At 41.2% G+C, this 21,735-nt stretch overlaps 1 protein-coding gene across 1 annotated transcript in view; it reads left to right on the top strand.

The window, feature by feature from the left end:
- The window catches only part of LOC126162895 (protein IWS1 homolog), a 104,109-nt gene that overhangs the window by 59,345 nt on the left and 23,029 nt on the right, over positions 1 to 21,735 (top strand). The window contains exon 6 of the mRNA XM_049919702.1: positions 17,701 to 17,913. Coding sequence (XP_049775659.1) covers positions 17,701 to 17,913 — 213 coding nt within the window. The remainder of the gene's footprint in view (positions 1 to 17,700; positions 17,914 to 21,735) is intronic.

Consider the following 21,735-nt stretch of genomic DNA (forward strand, 5'->3'; position numbering starts at 1 on the left):
GGGAGGTGTGACCTGAGGTGTGAACAATCACCTAAGGCGGGAGTGCCCTCAGAGAGGCCCCCCACAAGGGAGGAGCGCGCCATCGGAGACGCCGGTAATCATGGGGGATTCTTCCGCAATCATGGGGGATTCTTCCGCAATGGTTTCCTTATCTTCCACTATGTCTGCTCACAAGCGTAAGTTCACTGAGTCTCAGCCACAGACAGTTCTTCCATCGTTGCCACAGTTCCTTGTTGTTTCTCGGTCTGACAAAGGTCACGACTTCTCCATGGTCAACCCTTTCATTATTCAGAAAGGTGTTGACGCAATTGCAGGTCCTGTAAAGTCTTCTTCCCGATTACAGAATGGCACCTTGTTGTTAGAAACAGTCAGTGCCCTCCAGGCACAAAAATTGTTGCGTACTTCACTGCTCCACACCTTCCCTGTCCGGGTGGAAGCGCACCGCACTTTAAATTTCTCACGTGGAGTCGTTTATACACGCTCCCTCGATGGATTGTCTGACGAGGAAATTCAACACTACCTGTCTGACCAGGGCGTAATGGCTGTTCATAGAGTTATGAAAAGGGTTGACACGAACATCGTTCCAACCCGTACTGTCTTCTTGACATTTGACAGAGTTCAACTCCCATCGAAAATAAAAGCGGACTATGAGATAATTTCCGTTCGCCCCTACGTCCCAAACCCTATGCGTTGCTATCGTTGCCAGCGGTTCAATCATACCAGCCAGTCCTGTTCAAACTCGGCCAAATGTGTTACGTGTGGCAAGGATGCCCATGAGGGTGCTTGTCCACCTCCATCCCCTCTTTGCATCAACTGTATAGGTGACCCCCTCTTTCCATCAACTGTGTGGGTGACCACGCTGATTCCTCTCGAGATTGCCCCATTTTTAAAGACGAAAAGCTCATTCAGGAAATCAGAGTGAAGGAAAAGGTGTCGACCTTTGCTGCTCGAAAATTATTCGCAAGTCGAAAGCCCACTGTGCCTCAGACAGGAAAATACAGCACTGTCCTTGCCTCTCCTTGGCCAACAAAGGAGGTGGCCACGCAGACTTGAGATCTCACCTTTAGTGACACGGTCGTCAGATCGGCCAGCGCAGAGATCGCCCGTTCAACCTACCCACTTTCGCCTGCTCAATCTATTGCTCACCCTTCATTGGGTTCTGCTAAATCTCGATCCCAAAAGTCAGACACCTGGACTTCCAAAAAAGAGCATACTCGTGAAGATTTTTTACGTACCCCAACTTCACAACCATCGGTTCCTCCTTCATCTAAACATAATGTTTCCAAGAAGGCTAATAATAAATCCAGTTCCTCTCCTTCTCCGCCACGGCGTGTCTCATCTACAGCACCACCTGGCGGTAACCGCCCTTGGCCATCTTCTGTGTCGCCGAGGCGCACTGCTGGCGGCCGATCAACCTGCCGATCGCTGGTGGCAGGAGCTGCTCCTGAACAACCTATGGATCAGGATCTTCTGCCTTCTGCTGAGCGCTGTTCCACGCTGTCGGTCGCAAGCTCTAAGCAGTCGTTGAGTTGACGGCAACCTTGGTCACATTCTTCCATTTTCTGTCCACCCTATGTCCATTATCCATTGCAATATCCACAGCATTCGAGCTAATCGGGATGAATTGACGATCCTCCTACGATCCTACTCGCCGGTCATCTTCTGTCTTCAGGAAACAAAGCTGCGTCCCCACGACCGCTTTGTCTTCCCCCATTTTCAGTCAGTCCGATTTGATCTCCCCTCTGTTGAAGGCACTCCAGCACATGGAGGACTCATGATTCTTCTCCATAATACTCTCCATTATCACCCAATCCCCTTAAACACTTCCTTCCAAGCAGTCGCTGTTCGTCTTTCCCTTTCTGGATATACCTTCTCTCTTTGTACTGTATACATTCCATCATCCACATCGATGGCACGAGCTGATCTCTTCATCTTCTTGGTCAGCTTCCACCCCCCCCTATTTGCTGGTTGGGGACTACAATGCCCACCACCCGCTTTGGAGATCTCCACATCCTTGTCCGCGTGGCTCACTATTGATAGACGTCTTCCACCAAGCGGATCTTGTTTGCCTCAACACTGGGGACTCTACATTTTTGTCTGCCTCCATGACAAATTTCTCTCATTTGGACCTTTCGGTCGGTACTGTTCCGCTAGCTCGGTGCTTCGAATGGTTTTCCCTTGCTGATACACACTCGAGTGACCACTTTCCATGTGTCCTTCGATTGCAGCCACAACTGCCATATATGCGCCTGAGACGCTGGAAGTTTGCCCAAGCCGACTGGACACTTTTTTCGTCTCTAGCAACATTCGATGACCGTCACTTTCCTAGCGTCGACGATGAGGTCGCTCATATTACAGACGTTATTCTTACAGCTGCGGAACGTTCAATACCTCGCACATCCAAATTGCCCCGGCGCCCCCCAGTTCCTTGGTGGAACGAGGTATGCCGTGACGCAATACGTGAGCGGCGACGTGCTCTTCGCGTTTTCAGACACCATCCTACATTGGCCAACTGTATCCACTATAAGCAGTTCCGTGCGCGGTGTCGTCGCGTCATCTGCGATAGCAAGAAGGCAAGCTGGGACTTCTTTACTAGCTCATTTAACACCTTCACTCCCTCCTCGGAAGTTTGGAGTCGGATTCAACGGTTCTCAGGCGCGCCTAGTTTCTCCCCGGTCTCTGGGCTCACTGTCGCGCATGATACATTAGTGGACACCGTCGCAATTTCTAACTCATTGGGTCAACACTTTGCTGAGATTTCGAGCTCTTCAAATTACCCGCCAGCGTTTCTCCCGAAGAAACGTGCAGCAGCAGTGCGACCTCTTGCTTTCTCCTCTCAAAATCGCGAAAGCTACAATACTGTTTTCTCCATGCGGGAACTCCAACATGCACTCTCTTCTTCTCGCTCCTCCGCCCCAGGACCGGATGGTATCCACATCCCAATGTTGCTGCATTTATCATACCATAGTCTGCGTTACCTCCTTTGACTTTATAATCGAATTTGGACTGACAGTACTTTTCCCAGACGATGGCGGGAAGCTATCGTCGTTCCTGTTCCGAAACCTGGAAAGGACAAACATCTCCCCTCTAGCTATCGCCCCATTTCTCTCACGAGTAGTGTATGTAAGGTTTTGGAGCGTATGGTGAATTGCCGTTTAGCTTGGTGGCTGGAGTCCCGCAGTCTTTTAACACCTTCCCAATGCTGTTTCCGAAAGCATTGATCTGCAGTTGACCATCTTGTTGCTCTCTCTCCACTTATATCATGAACAATTTTCTCCGGAAACGCCAAACAGTAGCAATATTTTTTGATCTGGAGAGAGCATACTATACCTGTTGGAGGACTGGAATCATCCGCACACTGTTCTCTTGGGGCTTTCGCGGTCGGTTGCCCCTTTTTCTTCGCGAATTTATGGCAGAGCGCACATTTAAAGTGCGGGTGAACACTATTCTCTCCCGTACTTTCTCCCAAGAAAACGGGGTACCCCAGGGCTCCGTGCTAAGTGTCGTACTGTTTGCCATTGCCACAAATCCAGTTATGGATTGTCTCCTTCCTGATGTCTTGGGCTCCCTCTTTGTGGACGATTTTGCGATCTACTACAGCTCTCAATGGACCAGCCTTCTTGAACGATGTCTTCAAGGCTGTCTCGATCGCCTCCACTCTTGGAGCATCAAAACAGGCTTCCGCTTTTCTCCCAGTAAGACCGTTTGTGTTCATTTTTGGCGTCGTACGGAGTTTCTTCCACCTTCCTTACATTTAGGATCTGTCAACGTTTTGGACATCGCTAAATTCCTGGGTCTTATGTTTGACAGAAAACTGTGCTGGTCCTCCCACATTTCCTATCCTGAATGGTACCTCCTGGGGAGCGGACCGAGTGGTCCTTCTCCGCTTCTATCGCGTCTTAGTGTGCTCGAAATTGGACTATGGAAGCATAGTTTACTCCTCTGCTCGGCCGCCTATTCTTCGGCGTCTCGACTCTATCCACCACCGTGGATTACGTTTAGTGTCTGGAGCTTTTTACACCAGCCCTGTGGAAAGCCTTTATGCTGAGACTGCTGAACCTCAGCTGTCCAATCGGCGTGCTGTCCTTCTAAGTCGTTATGCTAGCTATCTGTCTTCTATGCCTGCTAATCCAGCCCATGACATTTTTTTTCGATGCCTCCTTGGATTTAGGGTATGCAGGCCGCCCTTCCTCCCTACTACCACCGGGAGTCCGCTTCCGTCAACTGCTCCATTCCCTTTCCTTCCGCTTTCCTAAGACTTTCTTGACAGCACCGCCTTGGCTCCGTCCCCGGACCTGCCTGCTCCGTGACCTTTGTCAGTTTCCCAAGGATGGTACCCCTTCACTTGTTTATCGTCGGGCGTTTTCTGCTCTATGTGCACAAATGGAGGAAGCCACATTTATTTACACTGACGGCTTAAAAACATCGTTTGGTGTAGGGAGTGCCTATATTGTTGGCGACACCCCAAATCGCTTTCGACTTCCCGACCAGTGTTCGGTTTATTCTGCGGAGCTTTACGCTGTTCTCCAGGCTGTCCAATACATCCATCACCATCAGCGGCTACAACATGTTATCTGTTCAGATTCTCTCAGCTCTCTCCTCAGTCTCCAAGCTCTCTACCCTGTCCACCCTCTGGTCCACCGGATTCAGGACTGCCTCCACTTGCTCCACTTGGGGGTCGTCTCAGTGGCGTTCCTCTGGATCCCAGGACGTGTTGGTATCTGTGGAAATGAGGCGGCCGATATAGCAGCCAAGGCTGCAGTCTCTCTTCTTTGGCCAGCTATTCCCACAATTCCCTTCACCGATCTACGGAGTGTTTTATGTCGTCGTGTTGTTCTTTTATGGCATGCACATTGGTCGACACTTCCCCATAATAAATTGCGGGACGTGAAAGCTCTTCCCTGTGCTTGGACCTCTTCCTCCCGAACGCGTTGTCGGGAGGAGGTAATTTTAACTAGACTCCAGATAGGGCACTGTCCTTTTAGCCATCGACGTCTTTTAAGCAGCTATCCTCCCCCACTTTGTCCCCACTGTTCTCAGCTGTGGATGGTAAGACACCTTTTACTTGAGTGCCCCTATTTTACTTCGTTACGCGCCCGTCTACAGCTGTCGCCTGAAATATCGTCCATTTTAGCAGATGACACGCGCTCAGCCGATCGCGTTCTTGAGTTTATTAGTGCCAGTGAGATGACGTCAGTCGTTTGAAGCTCTTTTTGGGGACAACCAACCACTTTCTGTAGTGGTTTTTTAAGCTTTCCATCTGCTTTTAGTTTCTCCAATTTTTTGAGTTTCGTTATCATTGCTGCTGGTTTCCATTTTCGTTTTTTACCTTTTCATAAGTCACAGACCGGGCGCTAATGACCATAGCACTTTTGCACCCCAAAAAAAAAGAAGAAGAAGAAGAAGAAGAAGAAAAGGAAAAGAAATCCTAATGATGTTCAGGAGTGCCCTTTACACACTAGTTAGTTAGTGACAGTATGGTGTGGTGTTTCATCACATGGGATTATTGGACTGTGTTTTTTGAACAGGGAAGCAAAAAACTGTCAACCTAATTGTTATATGGAGATGTTACAAACTTCCGTTACACCTGCATTGAACAACTTTCCAAGCATTCAGGACTCCTGGTTTCAGTAGGACGGAGCGACATTACACACTGCACGGCAGTCAATGACATATGTGCGAGGATTGTTTGGCAACCACGTGATCTCATGATTTGGTGACATTCCTTGGTCCCCTAGATCGCTAGATTTATCCGTTTGTGATTTTTTTCTTGTGGGGCTACCTCAAAGCAAAGTCTACATGTCTTGACCAAGAACCCTGGTTGAGTTAAAATGGAGAATTCAGGATGCGATTAGCAGTATCGCAGCAGAGATGTTGCAGCGGTCAATGAGGAATCTCAACATCAGATTTCACAAATGTATTTGCACAGGACGACGCCATCTAAAGGACATAATTTCTAAAAAATGATAAATGCCATCAGTGTTTCATAAATGGCAAAGTTGTAAGGTTTTAATTACTATGAATTCAATTTCATTCCTTCATCACTTCTAGTTTTACTGGACTGTTTCCGTTTTTCTGTGTCACCCTGTACATTCCAGCTATCCCACCGCACCACTTTCTTTCAGTTGTTGCCTTGGACATACATATGCAACAATCATCACATTAGAGAACTCGTCATAAATGTTAAAATGGGCATTATGTTTGAATTTGCTCTGCTAATTCAGGACTAATTTCGGATCTCACTTTTTATGATTGTAAATTTCAAGTTCTTCCAAGATGTTAAGGATTCACAATGTTTAAACCATTTGTAGGACATCTAAATTTATCTCAATGTATCACAATTGAGTGCTTTAAGATTGACTGTGATGGGTAGACTGTCCGCGTGCTCTCACAGGCAACCCTCATCAGGGTATAGCCACCAGGCGGTGACGCTACCACACCCTTACTTGTTTCATCAATGACTAGTTGGCACTCTTCAGTGAAACTTGGAGCAACGTTGCCAGAGCACAAGCAACCCCAATTCGCTTGTCACTGTCTGGCATCTGTGAAGGACAGGTGTTTCTTACCAGGATGTATATGCCCTTGGACAACCGGGAAATCCAAGAAAACCCCAGGAATTTTTTCATCCGGGAGAAAACCGGAAAAAAGCTGGGAATTTTTCAGTGTTTAGTTTTCAGTTAACTTTTTGTAATTTTGGCTAGTAAGAACTGATACTCTTAACATCTGTAAACATCAAAATGTGTCAAAGGCTTTCGGGCGAAGACTGTGCAATACTTCATAACAACAAACTGCTTACGATGAGCATGACGTCACAAATGTTTGCATTAGGTTCATTTGAGCACTTTCCAGCGGGCTCAGTCGCATGCATCGTTGGGCTGCGCATGAGCAGTACCTTCTCCAGCTTCTGGCTACTTCAAATGCTGTTGTTAGTTATTTTTCTGTTTCCTCTTTGTTTCAAGCTCTGACGTCAAATGAAAACAATGTGGCTGGGAGCTATCAGGTGAATTAAAATACATTTACATAATTACAGAAGGCTAAAATTGTTATTAGTTGTTTTCTGATTTGATTTTATTTCCACATTTTTTGCTGTTGAGCATTAAGCGCCTTGCAGAACAATGAAGTTATTTTTGTCGGTTTGCTAAAGAAATTTGGCTTTTTTTTAATCTTTTCCACAGAGGGAGTCAATTTATTTGTAACGAAGTGTTTCAGTCCAAACTGTTAGCTAGTTTCAACTGTTCGCTGAATTTCAACTGCACTTTTTCATCTTCTGGCTCGTATGGCATTAAGCCATAATAAAGAACCTAACATGAGATAATACAATAGTGGTACTCCAAGAAAATTCAACTCCCGGAGACCACACAGAAAACCTTAATACCAGGTTGGGGTCTACTTCAATGTGTATCTGGACATACAAATGTGCACTTTAAGCCGACTTATGCATTTTAGTATGGTTTACCAAATTCCGATGCTCTTGGAGTAGCCTCTGAAGTCTTCTTTCTTTTATGACATAATGTAAGTTCGTATGAACATACAGGCTTCCTATTTCATTGTAGCTGTGCACGTGCAGTAACGCCTGCTTTCTGACGCGCTCTGGCAGTTCCTGAAACGAACCTGTTTCTAACAGGTTGCGCGAAAATAAAGTTTCAAAATAAATTTCCTTTTATGCAAGATGAATTATGTTACGTATGAGATGTTGGATGAATTTCTTAAGTCTCAGAGCGTTTGACTCTCATTTAGAACTTAACACTTTGAGGACCAGGCACTCAGAAGAATTTCGAGCCCAGAAGACCAGACATTTATTCATTATTTAAATTTTTATTGGCACATTTGTGTTATGTATCTTAAAGTGTAACACAAAAAAAGACCAATATTATATGTATACTATATGTACACTATGTATATTAATTTAAACGATAAACGTTTCCAATTTGTGTTCGCGCTACTTAAGTTATGTTGACTAAATCACGTGCCTAAGTTCTGAATATCTTCTGTCATTGCTATGAGCTATGATTACCACTGTAGGCACATCACAATCTCGATTTCAATGCTTCGGAAACAAATGTGCTGTGTTTGGTGGAATTCGAATTAATACTTTCGTAATACAAAAACATGAGGAAAATATGCAATGGTTCTCTCTCTCTCTCTCTCTCTCTCTCTCTCTCTCTCTCTCTCTCTCTCTCTCTCTCAAGTGCTGGAAAGTTCTACACTGGTGTATAAAAGTATACTATCCCTTGACACAGAAAAAGTGTGTTTTCATTGGGAAAAAAGTGTATTTTTAACCAGGAAATCCATGAAAAATCCGGGAATTCTTTTTCTTGTCCACGTATACACGCTGCGTACAAAGCATCGTCAGTGGATGGAGTCATCAGGTTAAGTGCCAGCTAGTACATTAACTGTGGAAGGAGCAGATGAACAAGTTGTGAACTAAAAATGTTCATATTTCCTCTCAAAGATGAAGAAAGGTTAAGGAAGCTGATTTTGAATCCTAATGATTGAAAATATTCATGATACATAAGAACTAATGAAAAGCCCTAATAACTAGATCCCCTCTAAATATTGTTGCTCTTAGGTGTTCATATCATGTGGCAGCCACACTTCCGTATGATATCATCTTTAAAGAAAAACATTACCACCACTTGTTTTTTTAATTATTCATTTATTTCACTATCACAGTTTCAGCTGTAGAGCCATTTTCAAGTGCAGGGTGAAAACTGAAACCAATAAAACATATGGATAGTGAAGTGTGAGGCATAATGTAGTAACATTTTATAAAGACAATTTAAGGAGCATTACTTCAGTTTTCACTATGCATTTGAAAATGGCTCTACAGCCAAACATTGAAATAAGTGTATGATAAAAAGTTCCAGTCAAGTGGTGGCACTGACTTCATTTAAAAAGTATGTTATGACTTGGATTCCCAACAAAGGAAAAATCATCATACGATACCATTTCCTAGTTCTAAAACCTGCTGTATTCTGGAGAAAATGGAAGTGAATATGTGTGAACAAGTGTAAACCCTGGTTTACATAGCAGTGAATGGAAGTGTACAAGTGAATGGGCATTCATAGACAATTTGCTGGTGTTGACTACCATTTGTTTATACCTGTGAACACGCGTTTACACCAAAGGGAAGGGAGGAGAAACAAGAGAAAGAGCATAATGTGCCAACTCTACTAACACTGTGTATTTTTATTTCCTTCTTCTGTAATAGTCCTCACACAGCTTTCACACAATAATGTCTCTAGTTATAACTACAATTTAAATCTTTAATAGTGAGTTAGGATTATTTTTCCCACTGCTTTTGACAAAGCAAGCAAAAAATGGAGTAGGAAAATACCGTATTTACTCGAATCTAAGCTGCACTCGAATCTAAGCCCCACCTGAAAAATGAGTCTCGAAATAAAGAAAAAAAAAAATTTCCGAATCTAAACCGCACCGGAAATTTGAGACTTGAAATTAAAGGGGAGAGTAAAGTTTTAGGCCGCACCTCCAAATCGAAACAAAGTTGGTCCATTGTAATATGAGACACAATTTAGGTCGAATGAATGACGATACAGCTACAGTAGTTTGGTTCGAGTTGTAAGCTTAGCAGTTAAGCTTTACCAGGTAGCCATTGCTATGCGTCAGGCGCTCCGTCCATATTTACACGGGTACCCTTCCTTTTTCACGTGCTTCGTCTGGTTTGAATCGATTGCTTATTTTGCTTTGATCTGATAAGTGCTGTTTTCTTTGTTATAGGTGTTTGCGTCACTCTAAGCTGAAAATGCATTACTGTACTGTGTCATGCATTGTTTGTCGCATTCTGATAGTGCGTGCTTACGGCCTGTCGCCGCTCGCGGCATGGCTTGCTTTTGTGCGCGCTACCGCCGCTTACAATTAAAAAAAGAGAGAGAGAGAGAGAGAGAGAGAGAGTAATCGTCTCATTAGCGAAACCATGGCAAGAGACTGCTATTTGTTGTTACTTACGCTGCTGCTTTCTTTGATAATGATCAACAAAAACCAAATAATAGACTGCGTATGATAGAACATGTTCTGAACGAGAGTTAGGCGAAAATGTTTCACCGTTTGAAAATCTTTGCGGCCGCTTCTTTAGTACATCAAATTCTGCACAGAGATAGAGTCATCTTAGAATTAAAAATCTAGTCAGTTGCCGTGCTTCATTTCTGACTGTATCACTATTAGGCATAAGATTATTACGAATATAAACATGACACGATACGTATATTCTTCCGCGTTTGCTGTTGTCTCACTCTAGTTTCGTAGTTTATTAGGCAAACAGGATTTAAATGAGATAGCAGCAAACACGAAAGACTACATGGCAAAATGTTGATATTCATATTATTCTTATGGTGAAGAGAATACTGCATGTGATTCACAATTCACGGAAGTTCCTATTAGCAACCATCTCTTCTCACAGGTAGGAAAAAATTCAGAAAGTAGAGTTGGCCATATTGACAAACATCCCAAACAGTCTTGCCAGTCGGATTTTCGTAGTACATTGAAATTCTGCTACATTCGAAGATGAACAATACGGAATTTGTATTTACTTTGTTGGATAATGTATGAAAATGCAGTGGTCGAAACTCGGGGCAGAGAAAAAAAGCTCGTCTTCCACCCCTTTTTTTTTATACTGACGCGGAGGTTTAGGCGCCAGTATTTATCTTTGTGCCTACAAAGCATGCCTGTGTAGCGCTACATATATTCGACGGCAGAAGTTAGTTGTGGCGGCACCTACCGACATTTTTCAGAACTTCCACTTGCTTTGCACTCGATTCTAAGCCACAGGCGGTTTTTTGTATTACAAAAACCGGAAAAAAAAGTGCGGCTTAGATTTGAGTAAATACGGTATGTATGTCAGGGTCTGAATTTGTATGTAATCATGGAACGAGTGGAGGTAATGCAGTTAAAATTGAATTGCAGCTCCAGCCTTCTTTAATATTATTTCAAAACTTTCAGACACATCAGTTGATGCATTTCACAGGCTTCTCATTACACTTTAAGGGGAAATTTAAAAGCAGAGCATTAATAACTGACAACAAACAGATTCAGATTCTTTAATGCCATTGACCACATACAGTAGAACAGGCTTTTCCAGTGATCACAAGTTTCAGTTGCAATTCAAGTACTAAAATTAATATTCATATTACATGGATAAATCGAGTATCTTGTGTACAGCTATAATCTTAAATATTAATATCATCAGCTCATACACAAAAGTATGAGTTCTCTCTGCGATCCTAGTGCCGAAGCAGAGATGATGCGAGTTCCTTTGATTCTTTGCTGAAAGACCAACAACCATCTGAACATGAGCAAACACCAGCTAGTGCGTACCAAACATGATCAAATGTTTTCTTGCACTCACCCACTACCTACACCAGCAAGTATTCTCGTTCACTCTGGTAGAAACCAGACATGAGTGAGCAATTCATCAGTGCTCTCTGCCATTCTCTCCTATTAAAGGACGTATATGCCCCAGAAAAAAAAAAAAAAAAAAACAGGAATTTTTTTGTGTGGTCAGATCTTGGTAATTTTTTAGAATTCCAGGAATTTTTCATTAATTTAGTTCTCAGATAAATTTTTGTAGTTTCGACTGGTAAGAACTGATACTCTTAACTAAGAATTTTACTTCAGCCCACTACTCCTGAATAATACTACGGCAACAAAACTTAAACAAGAGAACACCACCAAAATAAAACTTTAGTTGCAAAGAAAATGTGCCATTTACAACAACACACGAGCGTTTGCCGACAGCAAAATGAGTCGACCGCTTCAGGATGAAGACTATACGATACATTGTAACAACAAAGTACTTTCAGTGAGCATGATGTCACATTTCTAACAGGTCGCAGAAAAATATTAAGAATGCTGATTGGAGAAGTGTTATTTTCAAAGTAAATTTCCTTTGAACAAAGATGAACTTTGTTACTTTTGAGAATGTATGATGAATTTCATAAATCCTGGAGCACTTGAATCTCATTCTAAACTTACCATTTGGAGGACCAACCGCTTAGAAAAATTTCAGGCCCAGAAGACCAGATATTTATGCCCTTATTTAAAAGCATTAGCTGATATCAACAAAAAATCTGTAAAACATATACATTATAAACAGTGCCTGAAAGAAATTGGTGTTGAGTTTTACATAATATTGAGCTGGAAAAGTGGGTCAATTTGCTGCTATTTCCTCTCTTGTTCGTTGGCTGCTTTGCATCTGATATTTGTGTGTTTGCACTACTTGACAATGATGTTACTATTGTCTGACTTCATCACATCCTATGCCCCAAATATTTGCTGTCATTGGCTGATGAGATCACCTGGCATGAGCTACGAGTGGCTAACAAGAGCACATCGCACTCTTAGAGTCCAATGCTTCAGAAGCTACCAAGCTATAGTTGATAGAATTTGTATTTATACTTCCATAATATGTATCTATGCAGCATACATGTTGCTACACATCAAAGATCTTTCCAAAATGTGTTGTTTTTATTGGGTTTCATTCCATAAAATGCTGAGAAGTTCTATCCAACGTCTAAAATCTTTTGACATTCAAAGGCTTGACAAGTTTTACAACTCTGAGGGGAAGTATATTGTCACCTAATATGGAAAAAAATGTACTTTCACCCGGGGAAAATTATATTTTCGCCCAGGAGAAGAAAGTATTTTTAATCGCAAAATCTGGGGAAAATGCCAGAAATCTTTTCTTGTCTGCATGTATATTCTGTGTTACTTGGTGTCTGTTCCACAAGCATTCAGTCAGAAGTGGACAAAAGGGAACATGACAGAACAAGAATTGTTTCACACTTCGAATGTGCACTGAATTATGTAAAGATATGGAAATGAAAATATTTAAGGTCTGGACAAAATTTGAAAATAAAGAGCTGTTATAGCAAATACCAGAGAATGAAAGTGAAAGTGGCAGCCAGAACAGCTGCCAGAACTTCTACAGCAACGAAAGAATTACCGAGTGATACAGCAAGAACACAGCTTGTTTTATAGAATTTGTGAAAAAATTGTGTGGTGTTTTGAACTGTAGGACAGCATTTTCCTCTGGTACATATAGATATGCAGTGTCTAGAACAATACCCAGTAATAATGGAAACAACAGAAAAGGCAAAAGAAGTTTCAAGGACTGTAAATAAAATTGACAAACAGACAGATAAAATCACACCACTATCATGCTTTATGGGATAGAGACTGGTAATGCTATTGCTCAGGTGGTTTTTTTCCCTCATAAAGAAGAGCTAACAGTTATCATTAAGTTTACTTTCTAGCAGTCGAAACCAAGATGCTGTAGAGAATTTACTTTCAGTGTGCTGTCAGAAAAGAAGTTACAACTGGAACCCAGCAGCAAGAACACTGAAATTCTTGTTCCTGACGACCATTATTAACTCATTTATAAAACCTTCTGTCGCTTCAAACTTTGAGGGTGACATTAATCAGGTACTGTTATTGAACAGTTGTGAGTTGGAAAAGGAAGATGGTGAACCTCATCTGTTGGAGAGCTCTGGAAACATGGAAATCCTGCCTCTATGGGTGGAGGAGGAAGTACCATCAAGGCTGAAGAGTATCTTTCTTCCGCTCAGAAAGACATTTCTTCTAAACAGTGTCAGTTGCATATTTTGGTGGCTACTTAGCGCATAAATGCATCTTGAATTTCAGTTGTTTGAGGTGCAAGGAGACACTTGCATGTAGCAATGAACTTTAATGAAAGAGAGAATTATTTATTCTCCATTAAAGTTACGTAACTGGCAGTTTGTGTGATTCTGCAATTGGGCTCTCAGAGCCTTTAGAGGCATATGAGTCCTGTTTTGTTCAGTTTATTGTAAGAGGAGTATAAATTTTATGATCTTCAACTACATGAAATGTGCACTTGAAAAATTTTACGGCTGGAGGATGATGAATTTGGAGAACATAGACTTTCTATCTCTCCAAAGTTAAAATTAAAAAATATTTTGTTGATTTATATCCTGTTGAATTGCGAAATAAAAAATCGTACAAGGGAAGATCATGATATGTTGTCACACAAATTATGCTCATACATACCATAAAAATTGTAGCTACGGTGGACTGGAGATATCAGTCATCAAAATTACATTGAGAATACTTTAAGTGTGAATGATTTAATACCCAAATCGGTTATTAGTGACAAATAGTCAATAATACGACATGAAACACTCTATGACAGAGTTTACTTATTTAACTACACTTTCGGAGGCAAAAAATATGCAAGTCAGTAATAACAGCAAACATAGACAGTTATCACATTGTGCACAATTGAGCTATATAGCACAGTTTTGCTACCTTGTAGTTCATTCCCCTGTAATTTTATGGTTTTAAAATCAGTTGGACTTGAGCACAAGCTTCTTGACTTAATGCTAATAACGTTGGATCTGCTTCCAACAAATGGCATGCTGCCAGTTTAGGATGTAGTACAGACCTTTGCCTTGTAATTTTAACTTTATGCCATTATTATTTTATATTTTAAAATCCGTTTGAATGTAGAATAAGCTTTTTGAGATTTCTAGTCTATAATTCTTTTGACAGGTCTACAATCTGGCTTGCTCGCGGTGACATTTTCAACTATGTACTGTTATTATTTTGGCACTTATGAATGCCTGTTGTTACATGACTACAGCTAACGATGCTTTCCAATGATTATTCACCGCCTTTTCATATTTTGAATGGTATGTTATCTGATAAGCATTAACATTGTTTATACTACACTATTACATGGCTTTATCAAGTGTTCAGTTTACTTCTAGAATTGGTTCCCCATCATTTGTGTTAAGGTGTTGTACAGTGTTTTTGTATTATACTTTATTGTACATAATTTTCGTAGGCTATGCTTCCTATATGTGTCTACTGCACTGTGAAATAACTTTGTCAAATGTTCACTTTATTTCTACAATTGGCTCCCCATTATTTGTGTTCAAGTGTTCTAACGCTTTGGATGACTTAAAGTGGTGAAGTATGTGTGTAAACTCCCACTTCTTTAATGATACAACTTACTTGAGATTGTCAGCAGACTTTCCTTGCTGATTAGCTTGCTTCTGAAACCTCCTTTTCTCTTCTTCTCCAAAGTATATTTGCTAGGAACAGGAATTTCTCAAGACTCTTTCTGCTTATAAAAAAATAAGCAGACGTACGCAGTTTCTTTGGCTTCACTTTACGATGTATATTCAAACATCAAAACTTTTAAAAATCTCATTCTCCACATACACAAACACTGTCACGTAAGTTTCCTCGCATATCTAAAGGTTAGAAACAAAGTTCATTTACACATAAGAGAAAGTTGGCTTAAAAACCAAGTCCATTCTCATCCTGAATCTGAATACATGTCTTATCCTCTCCATGTCCAAAACGACCATTGATTTAACGATATGTCGACTGTTCTTCCTTTTTTTACTACAATAATCAAAGTTATAAAACAGTATTGAATAACACAGAAGTTCCTTGAGTCTGCTGTGTTCTTTCATTTAACTTCCATGGCGCAACCGGCAAACACTTGTTGGTGCCGTTCGACCACCGTGTCTGCTGTCTTCTTAGTACACACTTTGCCTGCACACACAGACAGGTGACGCGCAGTACGTAGGCTCTCTCACACATTTTATAATAATGTGTATTCGAGACGGTCGAAGGCCAAGTGGTTCTAGAATTTACGCGGAAATTCTCAAAACACTACTGTGTTGTACAGTATTTTTGTATTATCCTTTATTGTACATAATTTTCTAGGCTATGCTTCCTATAGTGTTACAGATCTGAAGGTGGTTGCAGATAGCAAAGTTATCAAACTTTAATTGTGACAAGAAAATTGCAGGCACCCAACTGTAATTGTATAAAGTCATTGGTATGTCTAAACTGTGGGCATTATTAACAATGTAGCAAAGACAGATCACTACTTACCATAAAAGAGACATGTTAGGTTTCAGACAGGCACGATTAAAAGACACTTACATAAAGCTTTCAGCCACAGCAACACACGCGCACACACACACACGATTCGTACACACAAGCAATCACACTTCACCCACAGGTGAATCTCGGGCACGGATGCAAATATCATGTGGAATTCAGGCAGCAATCTGGACGGGAAGGGGAACGGATAGCAGTGTACAGGTGGGGAGAGAGATAAACGCTGTCTGGTGGAGTGTGCAGGGACTAGAATGCCAACAGGTGCAGCGTCAGGAAGTTGTGCGGCAGGGAGGTGGGAAAAAAAAGGAGAGTAGTGGGGAAGGATGGGTGGATGTTTTGGCAGAGGGCCATAAATAAACAGGATGGGAGACGAGAATGGGGAGGAGATGATAGGACAGAGGGGGTAGAAACTGTTGAGTGGAGTTTCTGGGGACAGTATGTTACCATAGATTGAGGTCGGGGTAATTATGGGAGTGTAGAATGTGTTGCAAGGGTAACTCCCATATGCGCACTGGTATATTCCAGGGGACCCTAATCCAGATACTTATGGAATGGAGTTCTCTTTATTTTTACATCTAAAATCACTGATTGCAGTCCTTTATTGAAAATGTGTAGTAATTCTTGTTTGATGACAAAAGAAGACATTGGTCATTGGCTGTGACGTACCTCAGTGATCCTTCATACAGTTTCATTGGTGATGTGCTGTTGAATTTCTCCATTTCTGATAAAGACATTATTGATAATAATGCTTGTCTCTCTAGGAAATTCAACAAACTTCGTATGCTGTTTTCTATTGACTGCTCAAATATGATAATGCTATTTTGCCAATTAATGCCTCTCTTTTGACCCATATAGTGGAGACAAAACTTGCAAGATTTTGTTAATGTGCTTTCTACAATTACCGTGTTCTGTTTGTTTGCTGCCACAACAAAGAGAATTTTGTAATGACCATGGTGGTGATAGTGTACAGTTGCCTCTTTGAAACCTGTGGCACATAAAGGAGAGTCCACATAGATGATTCAGTATAGTAACTGTTGTACACTGGGCAGTGTCATAGGTGGTGTGGGACTTGATGATCCCTCAATTCAGATTCAAAAGCAAGTCCATAAGATAAGGGTCCACTGAAGACGTTTCCTAACCATCCTCTCAATAAATAAAGAGGGGAAAATAAACACTATGACATGGATTTACAAAACCTCTGTGAGAAATATCAATATTATGTCTAAGAGGCTTACAGAGATTAGCAGCCAATAAGATCCAAGACCAATGGAGTAAACTCGGCAGTTAAGAGTCCTCACAACAATATTTGTCAGACATGGGCCATTGGTGAATTCCTCAGCAAACACACAGAAGACACTGATACTGAAGTTTGCTCTGTTGAATTAAATAATACTTTATCTCTCCATTGAAAGATCTACCTGGTACACGTGTTGTCTTCAAAAACCAGAACACCCACCTTGTTTCTGGAGACTTAAATAGCCATAGTAGCATCTAGGTACATGTAGATCATAATGAAAATTGCGTAGCAGTGGTAATCTCGTTTGATTACTCACTACACCCTGAAAACCTGATAAATCCCATCTCACAATTCAGTTTGTTAATACCATTGAAATAGACACATACTGTAATTTCTAATGTTCTAATAAACCACAAGCTTCTGTCTTGGACTGGAAATACAACAAATTTTATCATATCATTGTCATTATTTACTGACAAGATACTGAATGATAAGCACAGCGAGGTATTTGCAAATACTAAAATAAGTAACTTCTTTTTGTTTTCTATTCACAGGAAGACAGGAGATTGAATCAGTTGAACAAACCAGCTACCAATAAAGTTGCTATGTTACCTAAAGTGCTTTCACAGTTGAAGAAACATGATCTCCAACTGGCCTTTATTGAGTCAAACGTTCTTCATGTGCTGACAGATTGGCTAGCACCTATGCCTGATCGCAGCATGCCATCACTAAAAATCAGAGATAGCATTTTGAAGCTACTTTGGGATGTAAGTATGGATTTAATAATGTGTCCTCATAATTATTAGCATTCTGACTTAAACTGAGATGCCTTTAGTACTTCTTATTGCTTCCTTAGTGTCCTCGTACTAGTTCTCCCCTTGTGCTCATTCCTCAAAGCCCATTGCTTGTTAACAGACAATTATCTTCTCAGTCTTGGAAAGGTACAGAATTAATATTTGACTGTTTTATGAAACTGATTCATTGAATCTTTCTATAAATTATTTCTTCTTTTATTTCAAAAACTCACACAGTAACAAAAGGAAACACGCACTGACAATTTAACATTCATGTTTCAACTTATTTCAAGAAATAACCTGCTTATATATTCAAATATCATGACTGTTTTAATGTAACCTGTTTATCAGCACCTTGCCATTAAAATCTTTCTGGATGTACGGTTGAGCCATCAAATAAAATACTTAAACATAAACATCACTCACGGAGTAGGTCTTAAGCCTGTCTGACTGATGAAGCTGCCTACGAGGCAGTACAATGAGTGATCTAAGATCATGGAATATGATCAGCATGTTGCTAATCTCTCGGCCATTATTACAAGTAGGTGAAAACTGATGATGTCCTTACTTCTTTACCTGAGCAGCTCCTCATTTGCCAGCCTCACGAGGCTGAGTAGACCTCTTTCCAGACCTTTCTACCTTAGAAAAAAATCTGAAGAAGCACCAAGAATTGAACCTGGGTCCTCCTTCACAGAAGGCAGTACTGCTAACCATTCGGCTAAGGGACGGACTTTCAAATATACTAAAATAAACACAGTTTTTGCCAAAGTTGCAGCAGCATTCCTCACAGAAAAGGCTAATTAGCTGGAGAGTGCTTCAGTATCAGTAAAACCTTGGTTATTCAAGGCTATAGGGACAAAGTAAAGCTCGAATTTGAGTAACAGAAATTACATGAAGAGAGACAATTTTAGACACCTTTTATTTATAAATAGATTCAGAACCTGATGTTCACTGTATTACTACAGTAAACAGTAACAGAAATAATAATAATAATATGGTTATAATAGAATATAATAGAAGGAAACATTCCACGTAGGAAAAATATACCTAAAAACAAAGATGATGTGATTTCCCAAATGAAAGTGCTGGCAGGTCGACAGACACACAAGCGAACACAAACATACACACAAAATTCAAGCTTTCGCAACAAACTGTTGCCTCATCAGGAAAGAGGGAAGGAGAGGGAAAGACGAAAGGATGTGGGTTTTAAGGGAGAGGGTAAGGAGTCATTCCAGTCCCGGGAGCGGAAAGACTTACCTTAGGGGGAAAAAATGGACGGGTATACACTCGCTCGCGCGCGCGCGCGCGCGCGCGCGCGCGCACACACACACACACACACACACACACACACACACACACACACATCCATCCACACATATACAGACACAAGCAGACATATTTAAAGACCAATAATAATAATAAATACATAACAAGAGCCAATAACCCATACACACTTCACTGAACCTGAGCAGACTCTGAATGACTGGTAGTGGGTGAAACAGCAACAGCGGCTATAGTGGGCACAATTGTAAACAGTGCATGCATATGCATCTCGGCTGCTGATCACACCTATTCCCAGGGAACTTTCGATTTTATCCGTGATATTCTTTTGATTTTTTTTTTTAACGTAATAGTCATCCGTTGTCCACCTTAAATGGAGACTCGGACTGCCAGGTTCTCAAATTACCAAAATTTTACTTTATTGCATTTCTGACAGTGTTGCTAGACCACTGACGTCACATTTTTTATGTTTTGTTGGTCCCGAAATAACATTAATGAGTACTAGGACAGAGGAAGGAGATGTGTGGCAGACTATTTGTGAGCTGCATAGCTTGCTGGCAATTGATAGCCTGATACAAATAAGTAATGAGCTTCTGCAGCTGTGATTTCCTGCTGTTAATAGAAGAGAAATGACACCAGTTGTGCATATGCTGTTTAGCTGGACACAGCAGTGTCTGGTGAGGCTGTTATACTGCAGTTGCACGCAGCCTGTCATACTTGAACTGCTGGCAGCCAGCATGCTGGGAGCTTGTAGTCACCGTCCCTGTTGATGTTGTGTCGATTGCCTCTCTTATTTTGCATGTGTGTGTCCATGGTTGTCTAGTGAAACTTTGAGGACAACCTACAATCGTGATGGTGCCGTGCTAGTAATGCCAATCTGTTGCGCTGTCCCGGTTGAACATAGCACTCGTGCTCTGCTATTTGGTTGCTAACAGGCCTTCTGCTATCCCCAATGTACGCAGCACCACACTCATAGTTTTGTGTACACCTGCAGCATTGAGGGCTTTTACCCGTGTCCTAAGTGGGCCCTACCAAATCCTGGATCCTGTGATCACTCTGGTAAACTATTTTGATGCTTCCCTGGTGAAGCATTTTGGCTACTCACTAAGGTAAACACACCATTGTAAACTGTTCTTTCATTTAACTTTCTGTATCGGGCTTCCTACTGAACTTAGTAGCTCTTGATATTGTCTTATTGTTGTATCTGTTCACTCGGGTGGTGTTACGCGGCTCTTTCGATTTGTGTTTGATATTGTTTTTATCATAGAAGTGATGGGCTTGAGTGATCAGCAAGTGTAGGATGGAACACTACTGTGGCATAGGATGGAACACAATTGAGTATAAGGATGGAAGGCGTTTGAGCCAGATGGTCGTGGCTTCAGCAGGTTTCCAGTAGCATGGGTTTCTGGTGGACTTTTTGTTTGGCAGTTTGCCATTGTAAGTTTCTAACTTTTTGACAACAAGAATGTGTAAAGTTGAATTGCAAACTTCCCACTTCTCTTACACGACTCGACTTACTTGGTGTACACAGCTGATCTTCTTCTCTGGATAGCCAGCGTCTGGAATCTCTGTAACCTTCTTCTACGAAGAATGATGCTAGTTATAGGAACCTTAAAGACTCTCTCTCTCTACTTGCAAAATCATTAGGTACTCGAAGAATACTTTTCAACAACTATCGGTATATTTGAGCTTCATAAGTCACTCTTATCGTCTCACATCAGAAACAGATACATTTTAGAAAAGAGTTGGCTTAACAACCATAACTCTTTTACAAACAAATCGAGAAATATGTGTTGCCTCCAGCAATTCCAAGATAAGAGTTTTTTTCAGAATTCAGAATCTCAAATGTTCATGTTATTTATAACAAAGGTCTCCGTTATTTATAACAGAGGTCTCCATTACGATTAACACAGAATAACCCAGAAGTTCCGTAGTTCTTCCTTGCTCTTTCACTACGACTTCCATGTATCGACCGACAAGTACCTGTCGGTGCCGTTCGATTGCCATGTGTACAGTCTTCTCACGATAAACTTTGGACCTGCACACACAGACAGGGGCACACATAGTAGATAGGGTTCCTTTCTCCCACTCACATCTAAAATATCGTGTGTTTGAGACGGTGGAAGTCCGAGTGATTCTAGAATTTGTGTGGAAATTCTCGAAACCCTACAAATTGTGTAGACCTTCACATCGAGGAATGGAGTCACACCTTTACTTTCTTATTTTAGTAGGAAGTGCGTGTTTTTATGCAGGCTGTTAATATGCTGGTGAAATTGTGCAGCTCTGCTTCTCCATGCGACCAGATGATGAGTGTTTCATCTACGTATCACAACTGACGGCATGGACAGAAATGCACAGAGATTAAGGCAGTTTGCTCAGATGTCTCCATCAAGACGTTTGCTACTGTCAGAAGAAGGAAATGACATTGCCACTCCATTTGTTTGTTCATAATATTTACCTTACCAAGTGTAAGTTGACAGTAAACATAACTGCACGAGGTTACAGATATCAGGT

This window comes from Schistocerca cancellata, chromosome 2 (genome assembly GCF_023864275.1).
Source record: "Schistocerca cancellata isolate TAMUIC-IGC-003103 chromosome 2, iqSchCanc2.1, whole genome shotgun sequence".
In the NCBI taxonomy this organism is placed as follows: domain Eukaryota; kingdom Metazoa; phylum Arthropoda; class Insecta; order Orthoptera; family Acrididae; genus Schistocerca; species Schistocerca cancellata.